This window comes from Bactrocera dorsalis, chromosome 3, assembly GCF_023373825.1.
Source record: "Bactrocera dorsalis isolate Fly_Bdor chromosome 3, ASM2337382v1, whole genome shotgun sequence".
Lineage (NCBI taxonomy): Eukaryota > Metazoa > Arthropoda > Insecta > Diptera > Tephritidae > Bactrocera > Bactrocera dorsalis.
In genome coordinates this window covers 84,010,943-84,031,829 of record NC_064305.1, presented here as the reverse complement: position 1 = coordinate 84,031,829, position 20,887 = coordinate 84,010,943, and the positions used below count along the sequence as shown (strand labels likewise).

Sequence of the window (20,887 nt, the reverse complement as noted above, 5' to 3'; positions counted from 1 at the left end):
TAAGATAAAGTAACTTTTTTACTACTTTATACTATAAGAAATGTGCCTGTAAAGGGTATTACTGCTTTGGTGCTGCCCATATAAATGTTTAAGTTGCTACCTTCTTCTTTTTACCATAAAAAATTATTTTACTGTACACTGACTAATGTCATCAATATGATATGCCGTTCCCACGACATTCGGGTCGGGTTGGTTCCAAATTTCATACCAGCGGCTTTTCTGGCTTCTAAGGCTTTCACTTTTGATAATTTTTCAACTACACCGACAAAGTGTAGAGAATTTTAAGACCAGTCATGCAATTATTAGACACAAGCCAATTGAATAACTTTGCATCTTATAATCTATGAGAGCTTTCTCTATACAATTACTGCGAATATTTGATGCAATTTTGAACAAAAAGAAAGAAAAGGAAGAAAGAATGTGAAAACTTGCCTTTTCACCAGCCAAAATAACATTTTATCTACGCCGAAAGAGTTTCAAAGTTTGTATACATGTCTTCTTCATATCTTGCTGAAAACAAAAATATGAAATTCTAAAACTTTTGTTGAATCGGGTCGCCACTATAAATCATTAATCAAATTTCAAAACAATCAATAAACTTAATAACAATAATATTTATTTTATATCTTTATAACTGTATCTCTATACATTTGTAGCTTATCTCTGTCTAAAACAAATTATTGGTAAATTTAACCCTCATTCTGTAATATTTTCAAACTCTTATTACCAACCGCAATCTTATCGTTTTCTTGCCTTTAAAACTATTACATACCTTTATATACATATAATCACGCTTTTAAACGACCCAAATGCCATCTTCTACTCCTTGTGTACTTTCCTCCACTGCAAACCTCCAACCATTATTTATCTTAAGAAATCCACATTAGCTCTTACTCAGCTGGGTTTTGATGCTGCGATAACCTAAACTAACAATCTCCACACAGGCAACACATATCCTTTAATCCCTTGTACCCCATCTTAAGTGTACATACATTTGTGGTGGCAGCCGGAAAAAGGCCTTTCTACGCTCCGCATCTTAACCATACGCTATGCTCATTTGTGTGATTCCATTGTGAGCCAATGCTAAATGGCCGCTGGGACTTTGTGTCGCTTGAATTACGCTGCCTTCGCTGTTACACAAACTCACTTACATATGTTCAAGTCTCGCTGTTTGCCATATTGCCAGCGGTTTGCTTTGCGCTTCAATTATCAAGTGAGATATATATTGTGCTTATTTGCTGTGGGGTTGCCGGCGACAGTGGTAAAATGTTAATAAGTTTATAAGTCACTTGATAGCAGCGACAAAGTACACTTTTGTGCCATTACTACTTGCTTTTGCCTTTCTCACTCTCCAAGTTGTATGCATACTCAACCTGCAAGTTATACCCTGCGTATACGTAACTTAAAGAAGTTACGCTGTTGTGTTTGATAAGGTGTTTAGTTTTTGCTTTCTTGCCATTTGAAAGCTTATTTGTATGCTTAATAAAAGCATGTTAGTTACCAAGTGGTTATAGCAATACTCTAAGTCACCGTTAGTTTGCAAACTCTTGGGCTTTCAAGCCTTCTATTATGCTGAAATGTCTTCATTTAAAGAGCGCTAATATTATTCATGCATATAATTATTATGAAATCACTGTTATAAAAACTATTATGTGCTTAGTAATTTTCATAAAAGAAATTACTTTTTCACTTCCTTCAAGTTTATTGTGCGCCACTTTCGGTTTGTACTTTTGACTCCCAACTCAGCGTGGCCAATTTATTTATTCAATGTGCTTTTTCAAATTTCTACTCCAATTTTTTACTCGCCCACTACTACTCAGCGGAAATTTATGCGTCTGCTACTGTCACTATCTCATACTTTGTGCTTTGCTATTCAACTTTTTGCTGCTCCTGCTGCTGCTGATCTTCAACTTACGAATTTATTTGCTGTTCTGCTTTTTTCCTTTATTCCAGCTATTTCTACTTGAAGTACTTTGCAGATTGGATTTTTGCCAAAGTGAAGCGTGTAAGCTGGCACTGCGTGGCAGTTGACCGGGTTATTTGAATATTAACAGCTACACATACATACATATACATATAAAAATATATACTTACTAAAAAATAAGTTTTTTTCAAATGTACACATATATATATGTGAGTGTATGTGTGTGTTTGTCACAAATTCTCTTTATGTTTATGGTTATGGTTTGCATATTTGAAAGGCAACAAAAATTCAGCAAAAGTAGTCGCCATGCACTCGTAGGCGGTAGTCTTCAATAAAAGGCGCGACTTCAGCATAAATTTGAAATATAATTGAGTTACACGATGCCAAGCCACGTCAAGCGCTGGCGAATTGGCTGAAATGCTAATTTTTTGCAGAAGTGTTGCGGGTTTGCATTAAATATTCCAATTGTTGGCTGTTTGGTGCTGAAAATCAAAAAGTGTTACTTGCAGTTCGGAAAAAATTGGACGACTTATCTCTTATCTCTTTAATAATTAATGTTTATTTTTAAGAATTTACTTAGTATTGTTAAAGTTATATTTAATTTTTTTAGTTTTGTATGTTACTCACAAAGGTAATAATTGAATATATCGAAGTTAGGGCTTTTCACTTTGTCTATTGTTTATATGTAGACAATCTATTAAAAAGCCTTAATTGAACTTAAATTAACATATAATTTTAATAGAATGAAACGCTAAGCCTGGCATAGCCTTGAGACAAATGTTGGACAGCTGAAATTTATTATAATAATATTAGGAGCTGGCCAAAAGGTTAACTCGAACACTGCTGTCATCCATAGTCCAGTGTTTGGGAAATGTTTACCTCAAATTCTGATACTGAAGCAAATACATAAAATTTTCAAATTTCAACTATGAAAAATTTTGAGGCTCTGGATTTTTATATAATTTGTCTATATATGGAATCTTTAGAAGTAAGCCTCTTATTCACTTGCGAAATTTGAGGGTTGTGTAACGCCACATAGGTTTGGAGGTAGAGTCTTCTGTCAGGAGCTCTCCAACAACTCTAGTTTCAGACGTTCAAACCACTGTAGCGTCTTTTAAGCGTAGGCGACTGCCATCAAAGCACCAGTAAATGTACTAAAGTCCAGCTGCTTTCAAAGAGGTGAGCATACTCTTGTACTATATTCTCTTTGAACTCTCTGACTGTTTACTCAAAACTGGTCAAGGAATGCGTGTCTCGTTAGTAATAGCTTCAAACTTCTTCCATATTATACTAGAATCGGTGTCCGGTCACAGCGGAAACGCCGGAATCTAAAAAGGCAACGAGCTTGCTGGGGAGAACACCCTTTCTGCAATTTCATTCAATTTTAGGCGAGTCGGTTTTCCAATGTCTTCTTGCGATGGGCTTTTGGACCTCCAGTGCACTTAAACAGTGCCTTTTTACAACCAGAATTTGTGCAGCTGCGAGGTCCTTCTGTCCAGGAAGTTCTCCAAACTACTAGCTCTTAGCAAAGCCAATATCGCAGTAATATTTTGTGTTCTGTCCAATAGTTTTATACGCAGTGCGACTAAATATTATATCGGCTGCGCTCTTTGCCGCTTCTGAATAGACAAAAGAGAGGTGGAATCAACTTATAACTATCTCATTCATTGTCAAGCTTTCGCAGGACTAAGATTGAAATATCTCGGCACCTAGTTAAATGGATGGGGTTGATAATAACCGTATGTATTGTAAGTTTAAAACGCCTCGTAGATCCAAGGGGTTTTGTTACTCCACTTTTAGGGGTTAATGGACAAATGTTTCTTCAAGTGAGATTCATATATTTTTGATTAACCCTATGACCTAACCTTTCCAACCCGAAATAGGCAAAGCTTAGTCACAAGTTCAAAGATCTGAATTTTCTACAAAATATTGTTCTTGCAGGCATTTGCAATTAATGGAAAGTTTGTATAACCAAAAGCCAGACAATAACTAACCAAAACTCATTAAAATTTTATGGTTATAAATTCATTAAAAAAAAAAATAAATTCATATTACCTAATCTTTTTTTATAGCTTTTTCAAAAATCCAGTTTTCTCAAGAAAAAAATATTACAAATTTATTTTTTCGAAAAAATATATATCAATGACAACGTAAATAGTAATCAATAAGCTGCTATTAACCAAAAATACTATTTTTTACCAAAAGAAATAATAAAATTAAATATTTTATTTTAACTAATCAATTCCAAATTTAATTCTAGTGCAGGCGCAACGTTCCAAAAACTATGTGAATGATTTATTTCAAAACATTTGAAGCCACTGAATAAATTAAGCGCATAAGTAACGGTGGATTCCCAGGCGTAGCGGCAAATAATTGACAAATTGCAGCAAAAAACAAATCAGCAAATGGAAAAATTTTGTGCAAATTGCAGAACTGTGTCAACTGCGCCATAAAGTATGCAACGAGCAAACTAAAATCAGCACAAATACTAACACACACACATGAGGAGATAAATGCAAACAGTTGACGAGAGTTCCCAAAGGCCAGATAGAGTGAAATTGCGCGCGAAAAATTCGACTGATTACCAGCGATGCAAATGCAAGCGGCAACTGTGTGTTGGTATGTGTGTGAGTGGGAGTAAATTAAAACTGCGAAAAAGTTAATGGAAATTAGGGGAAAGGAAAAAGCATAAATAAACTGAAAATAATTGAAAATATTAAACAAAAAATAAAAAACTAAAAATAATTCAGAAAAAGGAAAAAAAACTGAAATTCAAAGTTTAAAAAAATTATTTTAAGAAATAAAAATGTTATTCAATTAATATAACAATCAATTTTTTAAGAAATAAAAACAAACCTAACGCAAAAATTCAAAAAAAAAAATTAAGAAAAAAAAAAATTAAGAAAAAGAAATTAAAAATAAAACACTAAAAATGCATGAGATAAATCAAATACCACAACAGCATAAGTAATCGAGCGGCATGTTTCACTAAAATATTTTTTCTCGCTCCCCAATGGCAAACTAAACGCCAAAACGTGCAGCAAGTGAAGTGAAAGCCCAAAGTGCGCGACAATTCGGAATAAAACGCTTGCAAATTATGCACAATTGCTCGGGAATTCAAATAACGGGCAACCGCACCAAAAAACTGAAAAATTTGCCGATTATAAAAACAACAGAAAATAAAAAATCTAGTGCAGTGAGTTGTGAAAATGCTTTGGCAGGCGAAAACTAGTGAAATTGTGCTGACTGCGCTGACTACGCGCTGCTGCAATAGCACAAACAACAACATTGTCGGGCTGCCATAGACATTGCGAACTGTTGTCGTCGTCGCGAGTAAACAAAACTACGCACGCGTGCGTTTGTCGGTTTGCCTGCGACATTTCTGTGCATACACAAGTGACTGCGACAGCATAACGGGAACGTGAACGCGAACGCGCTTAGCATAAATAAAATATTCTCGATAATTTCGATGCATGAAATTTGAATGAGGCAAGCAAACAAAAAAAAAAAAAAACAAAAGAAAAACTAACACATACATACAAACTAACAGAAGTACGTGAAATAATATTTTTGTGCATGAGTGTATGTGTGTATTTGTGCCACTGAAGTAGTGCTATGTTGTTGTAAAGTAGTTGTTGTATGCAACATTTCAACATTTTCCAAAACTGAAACTGACAGTAGTGACAACATTGCAAACAAGTGGTAACGCAAAAATTACAACAACAAAAAACTCATTTGCAAACAGCTAACACAAGCACCAAATGCGCTTGTGTATGTGTATGTGTCTGTAGTAGATGAAAGCAGCTGCCAGCGCCGCACGAGTGACTCACCGCCTGCCAAGCAGCGCACAAGTTACCGTTAGAGCATATTAAAAATGGGCATGTGTGCATATATTTGCAGAAAAATGAATAGAGCGTTGAAATGTAGCAGCTGCTGCTGAAATATGCGCAGCTGTAATCGTGTGTGAGCCAACCGACACAGTCGTTGTCATAAAAGCGACATTCGAAACTCAAAAAAAAAAAAAAAAATATCTAAAAATAAAAAGATATTGACATTAAAATTTCATAGCGCACATGCAAAATGCTAAAAATTTCGAATCGTCGCAACAGTGTCAATGCCGTGCAAAATGTAAACAAGCAAATCGCTTTTCCCCCGCCAAACAACAGTGAAGCGTTACGCTTGACCTCTGCGCTGACCATGTCAACAAGCAACTACGGAGTGTAAACCAAAAAGTTGCCAGTGAGCTAGAAAAACAAAACGGTAAATAAAAACGCTGAAAAAGTTTTGCGCTGAGCCACGAGTGAAAGTGAAAGTCGAAGTGCAAGTTCAACAGTAGCTGCAAATAATTGAAAACCTTGAAAATAAATTAATTGAAATAAGCTGTGAGTGCCCGCTAACGCCCAGTGCGCTGAAGCGAAACGCGTTTAAGGCAGTAACAGGAAAAAAATATTTTAGTTAATCAAAAAAAGTTAAACATCAGCAGTCAACATGCTGCCGCAGCGTTGCCTCTGTGGCAACAACTTGCTGCGCATCACCATGATGGTAGTGTTCGGCTTGGCAAATCTAAATAATGGTGAGTGGAAAATAATTTATTTTTTGCTTTATAATGTAAGAGTTTGTGTTTTAGAGATGATTTTAAAATACAAAATGGATGTTAGACATATTTCAGAAGCAGAAGTATGTGTAGCAAAAAGTTTGATATTGAAGGTCTTCAAAATTTTGGTGAACAGCAGAAAACTTCGATTGCTAAAATTGAAATTTTTGTAGCTAATTTCAATATTATTATTTATAACATTTTCAGAAATATAAATTTCAATTAAATAGTTTTATAAAATTATGAATAATAAAGACTCTTTTTAATAAATTATTTTCATATATTAAAAGGATTTAGCTTTCATTCAAAATTTCAAATGAATCTCTAATCGTATGAAGAGATAGCATAAGAAGAGTTAAAAGAGTATTCGTTCATTTTACTTTGTTGTTGTCATTATAGCTACGTAAAATATTCATAAAATAAGTGTCTCGGTTAATTGTTGCTAATCAGTTACATATAAAGTACTCTTCCGATTCTTAATCGGCTATATAGCAGGTACTGTTCCATTGTAGCGACGAAAAATATTCCGAAAATAATTTTGATATTTTATATAAATTTTTATATGAATTCTTTATATAACAGGTACTTTTCCGGTTCTTAACCAGTTATATACCAGGTTAAGTACCGGTTACGCCTACCCGATTTTTGCTTGAGCTGTGCTTTTTGCCACTTATGCTTTTAAAAGCATAATTTTGAATTAAAAAAATTACATTTATTATGTTTTATTAATGAAATTCTTAGTGTTTGACTTTCTATTACAAGAATTAGAGATATGCGATTATTAATTATATCAACCAACTACATTTGATTCCAGAAAATAATAAAAAAATATTTCGATACTTATTTTTAGATTAAAAAATTCATTAAAAAACTGACAAATCAAATAGAATGGTCAAACTGGGCAAATTGATTAATATTTCTTCAACATTTTTATTGGGAATGGTCAGCGCTTGAGCGCCTATTCATAAAAAAATCTAATTTTTTTTTTCGAAGTAAGTTTCTTCAATATGATGACCCACTTCACTAATTACATGAATGTAAAAAGCTGGTTAATTTTGTTAAAATTTATACAGTTCTTTTATAAATTCAATATAAAACTAGTTTTCTATAAAGTTTTTACCGAAAGGTATTTCATATGCGCAGCATTTCCACCATATTACTTATACGCACTGTAGCACAATTATCTGAGGCACAGAAATGAGTTTAACAAAACAAAGAAAAAAAAACTAGTTAAAAAAAATGGAAAAAAATTAATTCTAGTGTTATTAAAATAATCAGCCTTTATTAAACGCCAAAAAAAACTTGTTTATCAAGAAATACGCCTATCACACAGCATAAAACGACTTGTATGTTAAAAAAAATTGTTTACGGAAAGATGATTAACTGTGGTTAACGGAGAGCTAATGCTAATATTTGCATAGATTAAGAGCTTAGTATATACTTTTTTACGCAAAAATCGTATTTACTTTATATGAGCCACGTTTGGAAAGTTACTCATACGCACCATCGCACACTCGCAATATTTACTTTGTTATTATTAAATCGTTATTGCTGGAATGGGTTGTGTTACAATAAAAAATATAAATATAAATAAATAAATAATAAATATAAATATATAATATAAATTTAAAAAGTAAATTATACTATGCAATTAGGAACAAGGTAACATTTTTGGTTGAGAAGTTACAAGAGCATCTTGTATATTTTGCAAGGGTGCTTGACATAGAGAATTCTTGGACATTTTAAGAAAATAATAGTAAAATTAAATCCAATGGATAACTAAAGGAACCTTAGAAGTCTGTTTAGAATGGTTTTGTAAGATCAGTACGAAAAAGCTTTCCTTTAAGTACCCATTAAAGCAGGAGTATACACCATAGCTGATCTATAAGTACGAGTATATCATATAGAATGGGAATAGTAGAGATACATTTCAAAATAAGATAAATAAAGAAATAAATTTTGCTTCAAAAATTTTCAAAGGGCAAATTCTTGTATAAAAATTTATATATATAAATATATTATATATGCTGTGTCAAAGAGGGTTACGTTGTAAGCTGTTTAGATGGCAATTTCTCTAGCAAATTAGCTTATATTTTTCTCAATATGTATTATTTATCCTTATTTAACCAAAAATTTAATTCGAATTATTTAAGAAATGGAAAAAAAAAGAAAATTCATTTGACGAACACCAGTATGGTTTAGTACCATGATATGAATAAAATCTTTTATGTACTATATAATCAGCAAATTGCTATATTTGCTAATTGAAGTGCCACTGCATTCAAAACAATTGCAGCGGAAAGCAATTTCTTGATTTTATTATTCATTAAACTAAAACACGGACAACTACGCTGCATAGTAAATAATGTGGTGATTTTCAAGGCTGAGCTAGTGTAGCGCCAGCATTTGCTATAGAAACAAAACAACAAGAATTTGCGAAGCAATGAGCAATTTCATTCACCACAAATTCTCTCTTTCATCTAATTCTCGAACACTTAAAGTAATTAAATGAAATGGCAGCACACAATTATAAGAACATTGACGTACATGAGTGAGTCCTTACACACACTCCAACACACACACACACACATGCAAGTATTTGGGAAATTTCTTTAAACTTGTTGTGCTGAAAGTTCGGCATTTCAGGGTCATCCACACAAGCTCATCCAATAAAGCGAAGCTTCACAAAGAAAGAAAACCGAATTTCGTGCGTATTTACAAAGTGAAAGTGAAATTCTTGCTTGTTGTCAGCAGCTGAATGGAAGTTCCGAAATAAAAATGATTGAAAAACGTGTTGTTGCGGCGCCAACTATATCGATTTGCTTACCTTGAAGGTTAATGCTTTCAGGAAAACACATTTCCCAGACACAAAGCAACAGCGGAAGCAACAAACACACACAGACGCACTACACAAAAATGAATAAATTGCTTTGTGCGGGAGTGCACCATGGGTGGGGCGTTGAGCGTAGTGCAAAGCGTCTAAATTTTCATGTCACTGTGGGCGCTTCTGTGTCAGCTGTCACAGCGCGCCAAACTATGCAGCTGCCAATAAAAGTCAAACTTTGTAAGAGCGTGATGGACGTGCAGAGCACATGAGTTGCTGGGGCATCAAGTTGGAAGAATGCGCAAAATACCAAACAACTTGGAATAAATTGGGAATGTGCGCGAATTTGCTGCTGCAGCAAACACATGGCAATGGTGTGGTGTGCGCAAAATTTGAATTGAAGAAATTGGAAAATTGAAAAACTTAGACTAAACTGAACATAACTACTTTCACAATATAATTCTTCCTACTCATCAGTTCGCTTTGTTTGGTTTAAGTTTGAATTCGGAGTGACGTTTTTTATTTTGTAGCGTTCAAAATTCCTTCACGCTTGAAGTGGTATCGGTTTGATTTTTTTGACTGGTCGGAATAATTTCCAGATGGTATGAAAAAAACTGAGGTATAAGAAGAAAAAATATTTTTTTAACAGGGTTGCCACATTTTGGCACATTTTGAATCTAAATAAATACTAAAATATTAAATCAGTACGCTGTGGTTACAAAGCTTATACGGCTCAGGAGAGTTAATAGCTATAATATTTTAGCGGAGTGTTGCCACGTGTTTGAAAATCTTAGTAAAAAATATTGTAATTATATTTTCACATTACATATAATACAATGAAGCAATTTTTTGGAAATAAATTTTTTTTTATTTTAGCAGGCTTGCCACCTTTGTGCAGATTTTAAGGCTAAATACAAAATATTAAAAAGGAGTAATATATGGCATATGACACCTAATAGCTATATTAAGACATTTTTTGGAAATAAAGAATAAAAAAATTTGCAGGGTTGCCACTTTTGTGCAAATTAAAAGTCTAAATATGTGATAAGATATTAAAATAGAATAATGTGATTAACGAGCTTATATGGCTCGATTTCAAGAAGCACTTAAGCGCAAAAACAACTAATATACCATACTGTATTTAAGGAAGTGTTGTGTCTGATACGTTTCTGGAAATGGTTACCACCTGTCTAGAAATTATTCATTCAATTAAAATATACGATATGGTTATATAATTAAGTTTGTGCGAGAATTCGAAAATAAAACTTTGCATGAAGATATAAAATTAAACATATTACTATAGAGTTGCCACCTTTTAACAATTTTTTTATTTAAATAATTTGATAAAATAAAATAACTATTACCGATATTAAACTAAAAAGGTTTAAAAAATCATAAAGTACATGTATTATTTGGCAAAGGTTGCCACTTGACTGAAAATGATCAACGTTCACATACTTCAATGTACATATAATATCTATTGCTTTAAGTGAATTCAAAAGCTTTTTGAAGCAGATATGGACATTTCTCAGCAGCTTAAAGAAGCCCGAAGTTTAAGAGGGTTGCCAGATTTTTTATTTTTTAAGTCAAAAGAATATTTTATGACAAAAGGAAAAGGGTATAAAGTTGGAGTAATATAAGAAAGTAGATTCAAAATATTTTTATAAAGAGTTGCCACCTGTTAAAAATATTTTTCAAATTATCGAATGAATGAAATAAATGGGACCTACAAAACGGGCATAAATTTAAGCAATTTCAATAACACTACTTTTGAAAATTTTTTGAGCATGGTTGCCACCTTATTGAAAATTGTCAAAAAATTTTAAATTTAGAATATTTTTAAAGTTATTAAATGGTTGCAAAAAAATTGTTGAAGCCCAAAGAAATAGTTTAGCGCTTTATGTAGAGGTCTCCAGTTGTCAGAAATGAGTTATATGACTCTCAGCATCCAATCTATATCGTCTGAAAAAACTAACTGAAAAATATCTCAAAATCTCCGCCATATTATCATTTATTTTATTGCGTACAACGCAAAAAAGTTAGCTTCGTTTCTACAGCTCATACTTCTAAGCACAAAACATCTTGTTTTCACTGCTAAGAAAGTACATCCTTCTGCTGGATATACCATACATGATTTATCGTTAAAATGCCAACATGTTTCTCAAAGCTTTGACGTTTGCCTCAACGTTGACATTTTAGACGCACACCAATGCACACTATGCGTTTCAACTACTTTGAAATTTACTGTCACAACATTTTATGCCACACCTGAGCACACTTTCGCCAAGACTATAAGTCACAAATAATTTTAAGAAATATGTGTGGTAAGAAAATAAAAGACATAAAGAAAGTTGTAATAAAGCTGACAGAAAAATTGCCAGTTCACACGTACTTGCCACATCCTGAATTTATGACTGGCAGTCATATATTATACGCTTTTCAGTGCGGTGATGAGGCCAATGACAATTTCTAATACTACAACAGCAGCAAAGCCAATAGAAGGCCTTAGAAGTCAACGCGGATAAGTTGACGAAGGAAGAAAGTAAAGGGAGGGCATGAAAATGTATTGAGAAATTATGAAAACTGGATAGAAAATAAAATGAAGCAAAAATAAAAAAAAAAAATAAACAAGTTTACAGCTGTGTTTGTGTGTGCAAGCGCTTTTCGTGTTGCCACGTGTTTATTTGTTTGCAGCACTTACATATGTATATGCTGTTATGAACAAATATAGAAGGAATGTTCAACAAACCGCAAATTCGTTTTTATCTTCAGTTTCATACTTTTTATTGTGGAAGTACGAATTTTTTGTTGCTGTTATGTGGTTTCCAAATAATTGTGTATGTAGACATGTGGCAACTAACTTCCTTCACTCGCTTTCAGGTTGTGCTTTTGTAGATACAAATGCATATACACAAATATGTTTATGTATGTGTCTATATAAACATTTATAAATATATGTGAATGTATTGTATACATATGTATGTATTTCGAAAACGTGTCAACGTCAGCAATACCGCCAATAAATAGTCGCAGCAATTGGTTACGGTAAGGTTTTGACGATTTCACATTGCTAGGGGCAAAGCATACATGCAGGCGTACAAACACACAGGCACAAGAATACACAAAAAAGCTTCACACTCTCACACACAGACGCTATACAAGCATTTTCTCAATATTTTCATACCTTTTCGCTCAACACACACATTTACACGTGCTTTGACAGCCATAACTTGTTGTGTGTTTGTGTGTCTGTGTCGTGTCAAATAGTGTTTTGTTCATCGTGTCGATTGCCGTTGTCATCGATTTGAAGCAAACAGCAGTTTTCAGCACTTGATTCATCATAGTCACTCACGTCATGAGTTGTGCGTCCTTCGGCGCATTGTCTGTCTGTCTATTTGTTGTCAAATAGCAAGTGCTTCAACAAGCGCGCCTAGTTGTAGGCTATTATTTTGGCATTTTCGTCTAGGTTTGGGTTCGTTTCGTTTGTTATGCCGCTTTCATTTCGCTGTGCTGTGAGTGCTCTCTTTTTTTATTATTCGTCGACTTGCCACTTACTGTGTTCGCATTTTATTACCACTTTTGTGAGCGTGTTTCTGTGTAATTTTGATTTTTGTGTCATAACTTCAAGATTCGGCACATCAACACATTTTGACAGCCATCTAAAATTCCCTACCATAAATTGTTGGTTTGTTGTTAGGTATATGTATGTATTGTTGTTGTTATGTGTTGTATGGGCGTGATGCATTAGAAAGCCTATATTCATCTATATTTACAGTCTTTCGGCTTTTAGTCAGTGCAAAATATAAATTCACATTATGTCGGTTATTTGCGGAGAGTAAATAAAATTGTCTGATTGTCTGTTGGTGGCACAGTTATCAAGGCTGCTTCTTTTATTATCTAAATTAAGGAAGGTTTGAGGGCAACGTGTAATTGCAAAAATTAATGGGTTTTCCATGAAAAAAATCTCAAGCATGACTTCAAGTCTTTTTCTCGTGGCAAGCAAGTGGTTGCTTTGCGGATTTTTCTCTATCAAAAAAACCTCAAGCAAAATGGATAAGAAGAATGTTGTTTGCTATAAGCCACCGAATAAATGATTTACTTAAGTATGCAACCTATCGAGACAAAAAAGTTGTACTAGTAAAATTAATATTGCCTTCAAAATTATTTCTAAGTAGATTGTATAATATCTTCAAAATCCTCCTTAAGGAAAACTTACTTAATACCCCAAAACTTGCTAAGAGGTTCCTAAAACTACCAATAAAGTCACATATTTCCTATATCTTCATGCCGAATAATCCATGATATCAATCTTATCGAAATTAGATAAAACTCATCTCCTTCTGTATCTCTTCTCCTCTTCGTATGAAAAGAAACCGAAATTTATCATTTTATTTTAAAATCACTCCGAAATCAATATCTAGCTTGTGTGTTCTGGCGTTATGAATAACTAGACGCTGGAGGTTATTCGCTCAATCAGCTGCTCAAGTACTGAATTTTTAATATTTCAAACTTTTACCTTTTGGGGTATCAGTAAAAGGAATTTTTTTTTACTCAAAATCAATTTGAGTCCATTTTCACTACTTGTGGTTCCTCCACAAAAAGCTTGTAATTGCTTCCGGCAAATATGTCAACTGATATATGGCTGTATTAAAGTGTCTGTCTTATTTTATTTGTAAAACATTTCTGCATCTTTCTGGCACTACGTGGACTCCACTCCAAAAGAATTACGCCAGCTTGGTTAAGCGTTTTCTGAATAGATCAGAACAAATGATTGTTGGGAGGTCTGGGCTATAAGACGGTTGAAGCAAGTCTTCCCTTCAGTTTTCCTCTTAATTTTTTAACCATTCTTGCCACGTGAGTCTGATATATGTCATAATAAAAAATTATTGCCTTGCAACCAATACCAAGTTCAGGAAGATTTGGGCTTTAATTTGACGAATAGTGGTGAATAGCGTTCCTCATTAATGATTTCATCTGGTCCTAAGAACTCAAGAACACACTACTGGTCCCAAAGAATACAGATTATTATGTTGGCATTTTAAATATCATTATCTAGATTTTGCCGCTGATTTGAGTGGTTGACCAGGTACCATATGTGATTGACAAAAAAATGTTTTAGTGGTTCCTTGAATATAATATCAGTACTCGTATAGAGAATGAGCTTTAAAGGAAGCTCTATGAGAAATGGAATGTTAATAGTCTGAGCGCACTTTTAGGCGCCGATGCTTCTATAAAAAGATAAATATTAAATGTGCATACAAAATCTACGTTATATGAAATTCTTTCTCTATAGAAAATATTTTACTTATATTTACATATTATAAAAACTTGAACTTGGCTTAAAAACTTTATATTCACTGCCAGATTATAATCCCTAAATCACAATTTGGAAAGAAAAAAATTTCCTAACATAAGATTCGGCAATAAAATGTGAAATTTTCTCGACTGATGCCTATCGGCTGGCGAACATAAAAGCCGCCAATTTTCTGCGATTACTTTGAGGCCATAAAATTTTTACGAACTTATGAACTCGCTTTTTTTCTGATAAAAATTCAATTTGCTCACACATAACTGTATCTGAGACCAGACAAGCGATGCAAAACAAAAATATTCTTTCTTCACAAACAAAAAGCAACAAAAACAAAAATGGCGTATGCATTTTAGACATTTTTCACATTTCTTCAACGCACACGCGCCGTGAAATGCCTGGGAGGCCTCACTTGCGCAGCTGTTTGGGTTTGGCGATAACTCAGAACGAGAACGAGATTCCTTCACAGATATTGCACGAACCTTGTCTAATGCGTAATTTTATATGTTTTTGTATGCGTGTGTACACATTTTATATTTTAAGCAGAAAAAGAGAGAAAAATTTATGAAAAATTAATGCTATTTTACGAGCAGCTAGAAATAATCTTTTATCAAAGCGAGCAAATACCACAGTCTTGCCCCACGCACAAACACACACATATTTATTGTATGGTGTGTGTGTCTGAAGGTCAATGGCGAACGCAAAGGTAAAACACGTCGAAGTCATTGCCTAGCAATAAACGCATGAAATGGCAAAGGCTGTATATGTATGGGTGTGTCAGTGTGTGTGGAAGTGCCATAAAATGCTGTAAAAGAACTTTAAGCTGTTAGCCGTGAAAAATGTGTGTGTAGGTGTGAGCCAGTGCCTGCAAATACATCGCCAGCTGCCATAATTGTAACTGCTCGCTGAAAAATCCGCTAGAATTTTATTTCGCCGCTGGAAAAGTAAAAAATATAATTTATTTGTTGCAGCTTGATTTATGAGCAGCTTATTTTTTTTTAGCAAAACAGAAAGGAAAAACAAAAACGTGGCTAACAAATGTTAGTGAAAGCGTAGAAACAACTCAGGCGAAACAGAGTGGGCACAACATGGATGAGTTGACAGCTGAGATGCGCAAAAATAAAGAGATAAAAGACTGACTTTGCTACTGTCTCGCGAAAAAAAGCGCTACTATCTCAGAACAGACTACTCTTTGAGGAGTCTAATTGTGAAAACACAGCCAAAAATATGCGCCAAACGATATTTAAAGGTACATGGCACCTACTGCGCCAGACAATTTTCGCAATAACTTGACTGTTTTCTTTCGGAAAAATTACTTTCAACTTTTATGCTCCATTTATGTAACTAAATACAATTACATACGTCCTGTTTGACAGCGTCTACCAAGTTCAGGACTTAGACAAGAGCTGGACTTTACTTTCTCCTGAAAATATTTGCCTTACCAAAGCCTTAATATAGAACAATTGCGTTCGTTTCTGACACTTTCATTTGTCTGTATCTGTGTTTGCGTGTGTGCGCTTTATGGCTGTCTGTTTTGTGTTATTATTGGCAGTTAATGCGCCAGACGTATTTCATTAGCCAGCGCAGCAGCCGACAGCGCGACCGCCATATAACGGTGTCAAGTGTGATAAGTTGGCGTTTTTTTTTTATTTTTTTTTTTTATTTGGTGTTTCAATGTTTTATTTTCCGCCTCTCCTAACTAAGTGGCTTTATTTGGCTCTGCTTTTGTGACTTTATGACCTTTCATGAAGGCATCAAGTGAAATTTGATAAATCGTTTGCCGTTTTCAAATCATAGTAGTGCGAATTTTGCTTTTTCATTAGCCGCCGACAAATTACACTTCAGTTGCGGATAAATAAATGATTTATTACAAACGCAGTGAGTGGCAAGATTTCGAGTAGTCGCTGACCCCCCTTTTAAAAAGGATATAAGAAGGAGCGGCAGTGTTGACTGTGAGGCGCTTTATTAGGTGTGAGTATAAAATATTTCTTGAGTGAATTTTAAGTTTGAGAAAAATCATTATTCAATTTAGTTTGACTGATTATGGTTGCGGTTGAATTTCTATATACATATATGTACATATTTATATTGGAAATTGATGGAAAGCATTCCAAAGATATAAAAGAAAATTATAAATTTATATTGAGCAATTTCTTAATTTATTTTTGGGAATGTGGTGTTACAAGGTCAGCAAAAAAATATTGAAAATTTCAATTCATAATCCAGATGTTTCACATAATGCTTCATATAAACTTAAAAGTAAATTTTGGTATAACAGTGAGTTCATCCTGCAATGTGGTTTATATTTGTTCCATTTAGCGCTTTTGTTGAGAATATTTCACCTCAAGACTATGTTTACTAGTACTTCTGAGACAACTCCAGATCATTATCAGTCAATCCGATCACTCTTTGTTGTCAATCAACAAGCACTGATTACTGCTATATACAAGTATAAAGATCTAATGTAAAAATCTTTATAAAACTGGAAGACCCGTTAATGTCGCTAAAATCGATGCTATAATACTCTACAGAGCTGCATTTCTTATAAGATAACAGAATATATAACTCCTAAACATAATATTGATCGTTCAGCTTGTATGACAGCTGGTTGCTATAGTCCAATATTGACGGTTTCAACAAGTCAGCCACGCCTTGAAGAAAAAAGAACGTATGCAAAATTTCAAATCAATATGTACTTTCAAACCTTTTAAACAAAAGGACAAGTTCGCGTATATAATTTGGATTAAGGAAAAAGTGACCTACAAGCGAAATACTGACCGTTATGTGTAGACATTTTGTAACTCATTAGTACAGATTGACAAAGGTCAGTAATAGACGTGGTTGTGCTCACAGATCCTACATTGAAGTTGTCAAAAACGGAATAAGATTCTTTAACTTTCTATACAGATACAGCCTGTCTATATTAAGTCGCCTTCAAGAAAATTAGACGCGCATATATTGAGTCTTTTTGCTAAATATATTGTAGTATGTTTGAGGAGTGCCGATTTCCTCTCGGTTTATTTTGTTTGACATGGGGATTATGAGAAATACCTCAGAAAACTAAGTGAAACTAGTAATGCTCATCTTTGTGAGATTTCGTATGAAAAATTAATAAAAACACTATTTATTTCTTTCATAAATAAAAACTCCCAAACGCATACTTGATTTTAAAATTAATACTTCCGTACTACGCAATGTACTTTAATGGAAAATCTGGCAAGAAAATCAGTTCATAATTTCACTTACTAAAAATACTCATTTCAGGCATTAAAATTTTTATTGGGAAAGTTTTGCAAACATCTCCAACTGTTTCTGATGTCCTGAACTTAGCTCGTGCTTTCTTGAACGAATTTCTTTCACTCCTTTTTTTTTCATTTCTACAGTTCACCACCAGCCAACCATTTAGTTGTTAATAAAACATTTAAACATTTCTCTGCCACAAACAGTCACCGCACTAAATGAGTTTTCGGTAACCATTTGTGGGTGTGTACTATGTCTGTGTTTGCCGTACTCAGCTGCTGATCCCAAACGAGTAACTATATTTCTTACTACATAGTATATACATATATAGATTTTGCATGTACCGTATAAAATGAAGCGAGTAATTCCTCTTTTGGTGTAGCAGAACTGCAGGTGAGCTCAGTAGAGAACCACAAACACATACATGAATGTATATTTGTCAGCACAGTCGTGTCCCATTTGGTGTATATGTATGTATGAGTTTAGTTGTATATTTGTAAATAACTGGCACTGCTGGCGCTGGCTGACACTGTCCTTTGCCTGTCATTTCAGTGTCTTTAACTGTTACAGTTGTCTTAAAATTGCTCGGACAATTTCCTTTACGTTTTGCCACATTCGTTACGGTGCGCTCTGCTACTGATTTATTCATATACATACTTATTTTCTCGAATTGCTGGAAAATTTTCTATGTAATCCCCAGAAAGTGAATAGATATATATGTATTTGGATTGAAGTTTATTGCATTTCTGTGTTTGTTGTTGTATTGAATTTAGTATGGTTGTTGTATTTCGATTATTTTTTATTGCATTTGGGTGATTGTTGTTGCTTTTTAGTAACTTTTTTGTTGTTTTTATATTAATTTTTTTGTTGTATAACTGTAAATGTTGTTGCATTTGGGTATAATTTGGTGTGTTTTGGTTATTTTTTTTGTTTCTGTTCTTTTTTCTTGTGTTTCGGTGATTGGTTTTGTATTTGAGTATTTTTGGTTGTAGTTGTTGTTGTTATACTTCAGTTCTTTTTCTTTTTTAGTTTTTGTTACATTTTTTATTGTTGCTATTCCATTAGCAATTTTTGTTGTATTTTATTTTTTGTTGTTTTACTTTATTTTTTGTTGTTGTATTTAATTTTTGTTGTTATAATTTTTTTTCCGTTGTATTTCATTTTTTGTTGTTGTACTTTATTTTTTGTTGTTGTTGTACTTTATATTTTTTTTTGCATTTTATTTATTGTTGTTGCATTTCGTCAGCCTTCTACATGCACGTGCTTGAGTTCCATTTAGTGGAAAAGTCAAATGGACAGCAAAAAAGCGAAATAGACAAGCAGGAGAGACAAGCATGCAACGGACAGCTAAAAAGTCATGGCGGGGCAAATAGCTTGCACGTGATTTTCACTTTATTTTCATTTCATTTTTATTTTTATGCTCTCACATTGAAACAGCGCTAAATAATATTGAAAATACCGTTACTCACTATGAATTATTTTCTATTTGAAATTTTTGTCTTGTCTTTTTGCCAGTGTCTTCAACTTTGCAACTGTACTTGTATTTGCGATGTTGTTGTTGTGCTGCTTTTTTTCATATTTTTGCCGATATCTTGTATTATTTTTGTGCTTTGTTTTTGCACTTCAAATTGCTAGCAACATTCCGACACGCAAAATTTAATTTACTGCTCATCAGCTTCTCCACTCGCTGCCCTCCACTCCGGCTTTCATTGTTTCTTTCCTCGCAGCAATGCTTCATCGTGTGTATTTTGACTGACCATTGCAATTTTGTTTCAGCATTTTATCTGATTTTTAGCTTGGCGTTGCTGTATTTGTTTTTGTTATTTGTCGCAGTTTTCTCGTTTTTGCTGAAGTGATTTTCTTCAATTTCAATTTGCTGCAAGGTCCCTTCGCTTGCTTTGTGTCTTCCGTGAAAGCACTAAATATCCAGCATTTACGATGACCCAAATGAGATTCAGAAGTGTGAGTGTGAGTTTTTACTCATGCACATGCATAAGTGCACTAGTATATGTGTGAGTTTCTTATATGTGTGTGTGAGTGTTCTTATATTTATAGGTGTTCAAGTAATGTGTTTGCTTGTGTAGCAGTGCCCGTTTGACATGCTATCTTCCACTTACTTCTGATCAACTGAAGTTTGTTCACACCACACACACATACACAAACCCACTTTGAAGTCTGCGCTGTCACGCACGTTTGACAACACATACCCAAGCACATACAGTTGAAATACAATGAATTTTTTAGTTCTATTATTATTAACCGAGAAGTCAAAAACAGAGACGTGACGCTCGGCGAGTGCCAGTGTGTCAATGTATATATGTATATGTATGCATGTATATGTGTGTGCGTGTTTGCACTTTCTGTTGCCAACGGGAATGTGCCAAATATGTGAGTGTTTACTTCACTTGGAACTGCAAGTCTCTACCTACATATGTAAGCAGCGCCATAAGTATGTGTGTGTGTGAGTGAGCTCTCGACCATTTGTAAGTGTGCTTGAGCAGCCAAGGAGCCGAGGAGCTGCAGCGCCAGCAGGAAACGGTGATAAGCGTAGTTGATGCAGGAAAAGCACGCATTGCAGCAGTTGAGCACATATGACGCCTCATATGAATTTATGTGTGTCTGCACATTGCTCTTCACAAATATAACTGCACAAATATACAATATACATACGCGTTTGTGTGTGTTTGGTTATTTTAATAATAGAAATTTATATGTGTCAGCGCATATTTGCTAGCTTTTGGTTTAGTCAAGTGTGTCAAATAGAAATTGGAGCACGTTGCTGATGTGATATTGTAATAACTGTACCCATTACTGTTGGCGCTATTGGCTGCCATGCACACGCACACACTTGCGCATCTACTTGGTTCACCCTGTATTAGTATGCTGCAACAATAACAGTAATTTTACTGTTTGTTTTTCAATTTCCTTGTTACTGCTTATTTACATACACGCTTTTTGCTACATAAATACATATGTGTGTGGTATTGAATACTAAGC

At 34.0% G+C, this 20,887-nt stretch overlaps 1 protein-coding gene across 2 annotated transcripts in view; it reads left to right on the top strand.

Annotated features, from left to right (window-relative positions):
• The first annotated feature begins 4,817 nt into the window (after positions 1-4,817).
• LOC105228323 (uncharacterized) overlaps positions 4,818-20,887 on the top strand; it is a 157,144-nt gene continuing 141,074 nt past the window's right edge. For both annotated transcript variants that reach the window (XM_049450777.1, XM_049450776.1), the window contains exon 1: positions 4,818-6,497. In XM_049450777.1, coding sequence (XP_049306734.1) covers positions 6,413-6,497 — 85 coding nt within the window. In that variant the 5' untranslated portion in view covers positions 4,818-6,412. The remainder of the gene's footprint in view (positions 6,498-20,887) is intronic.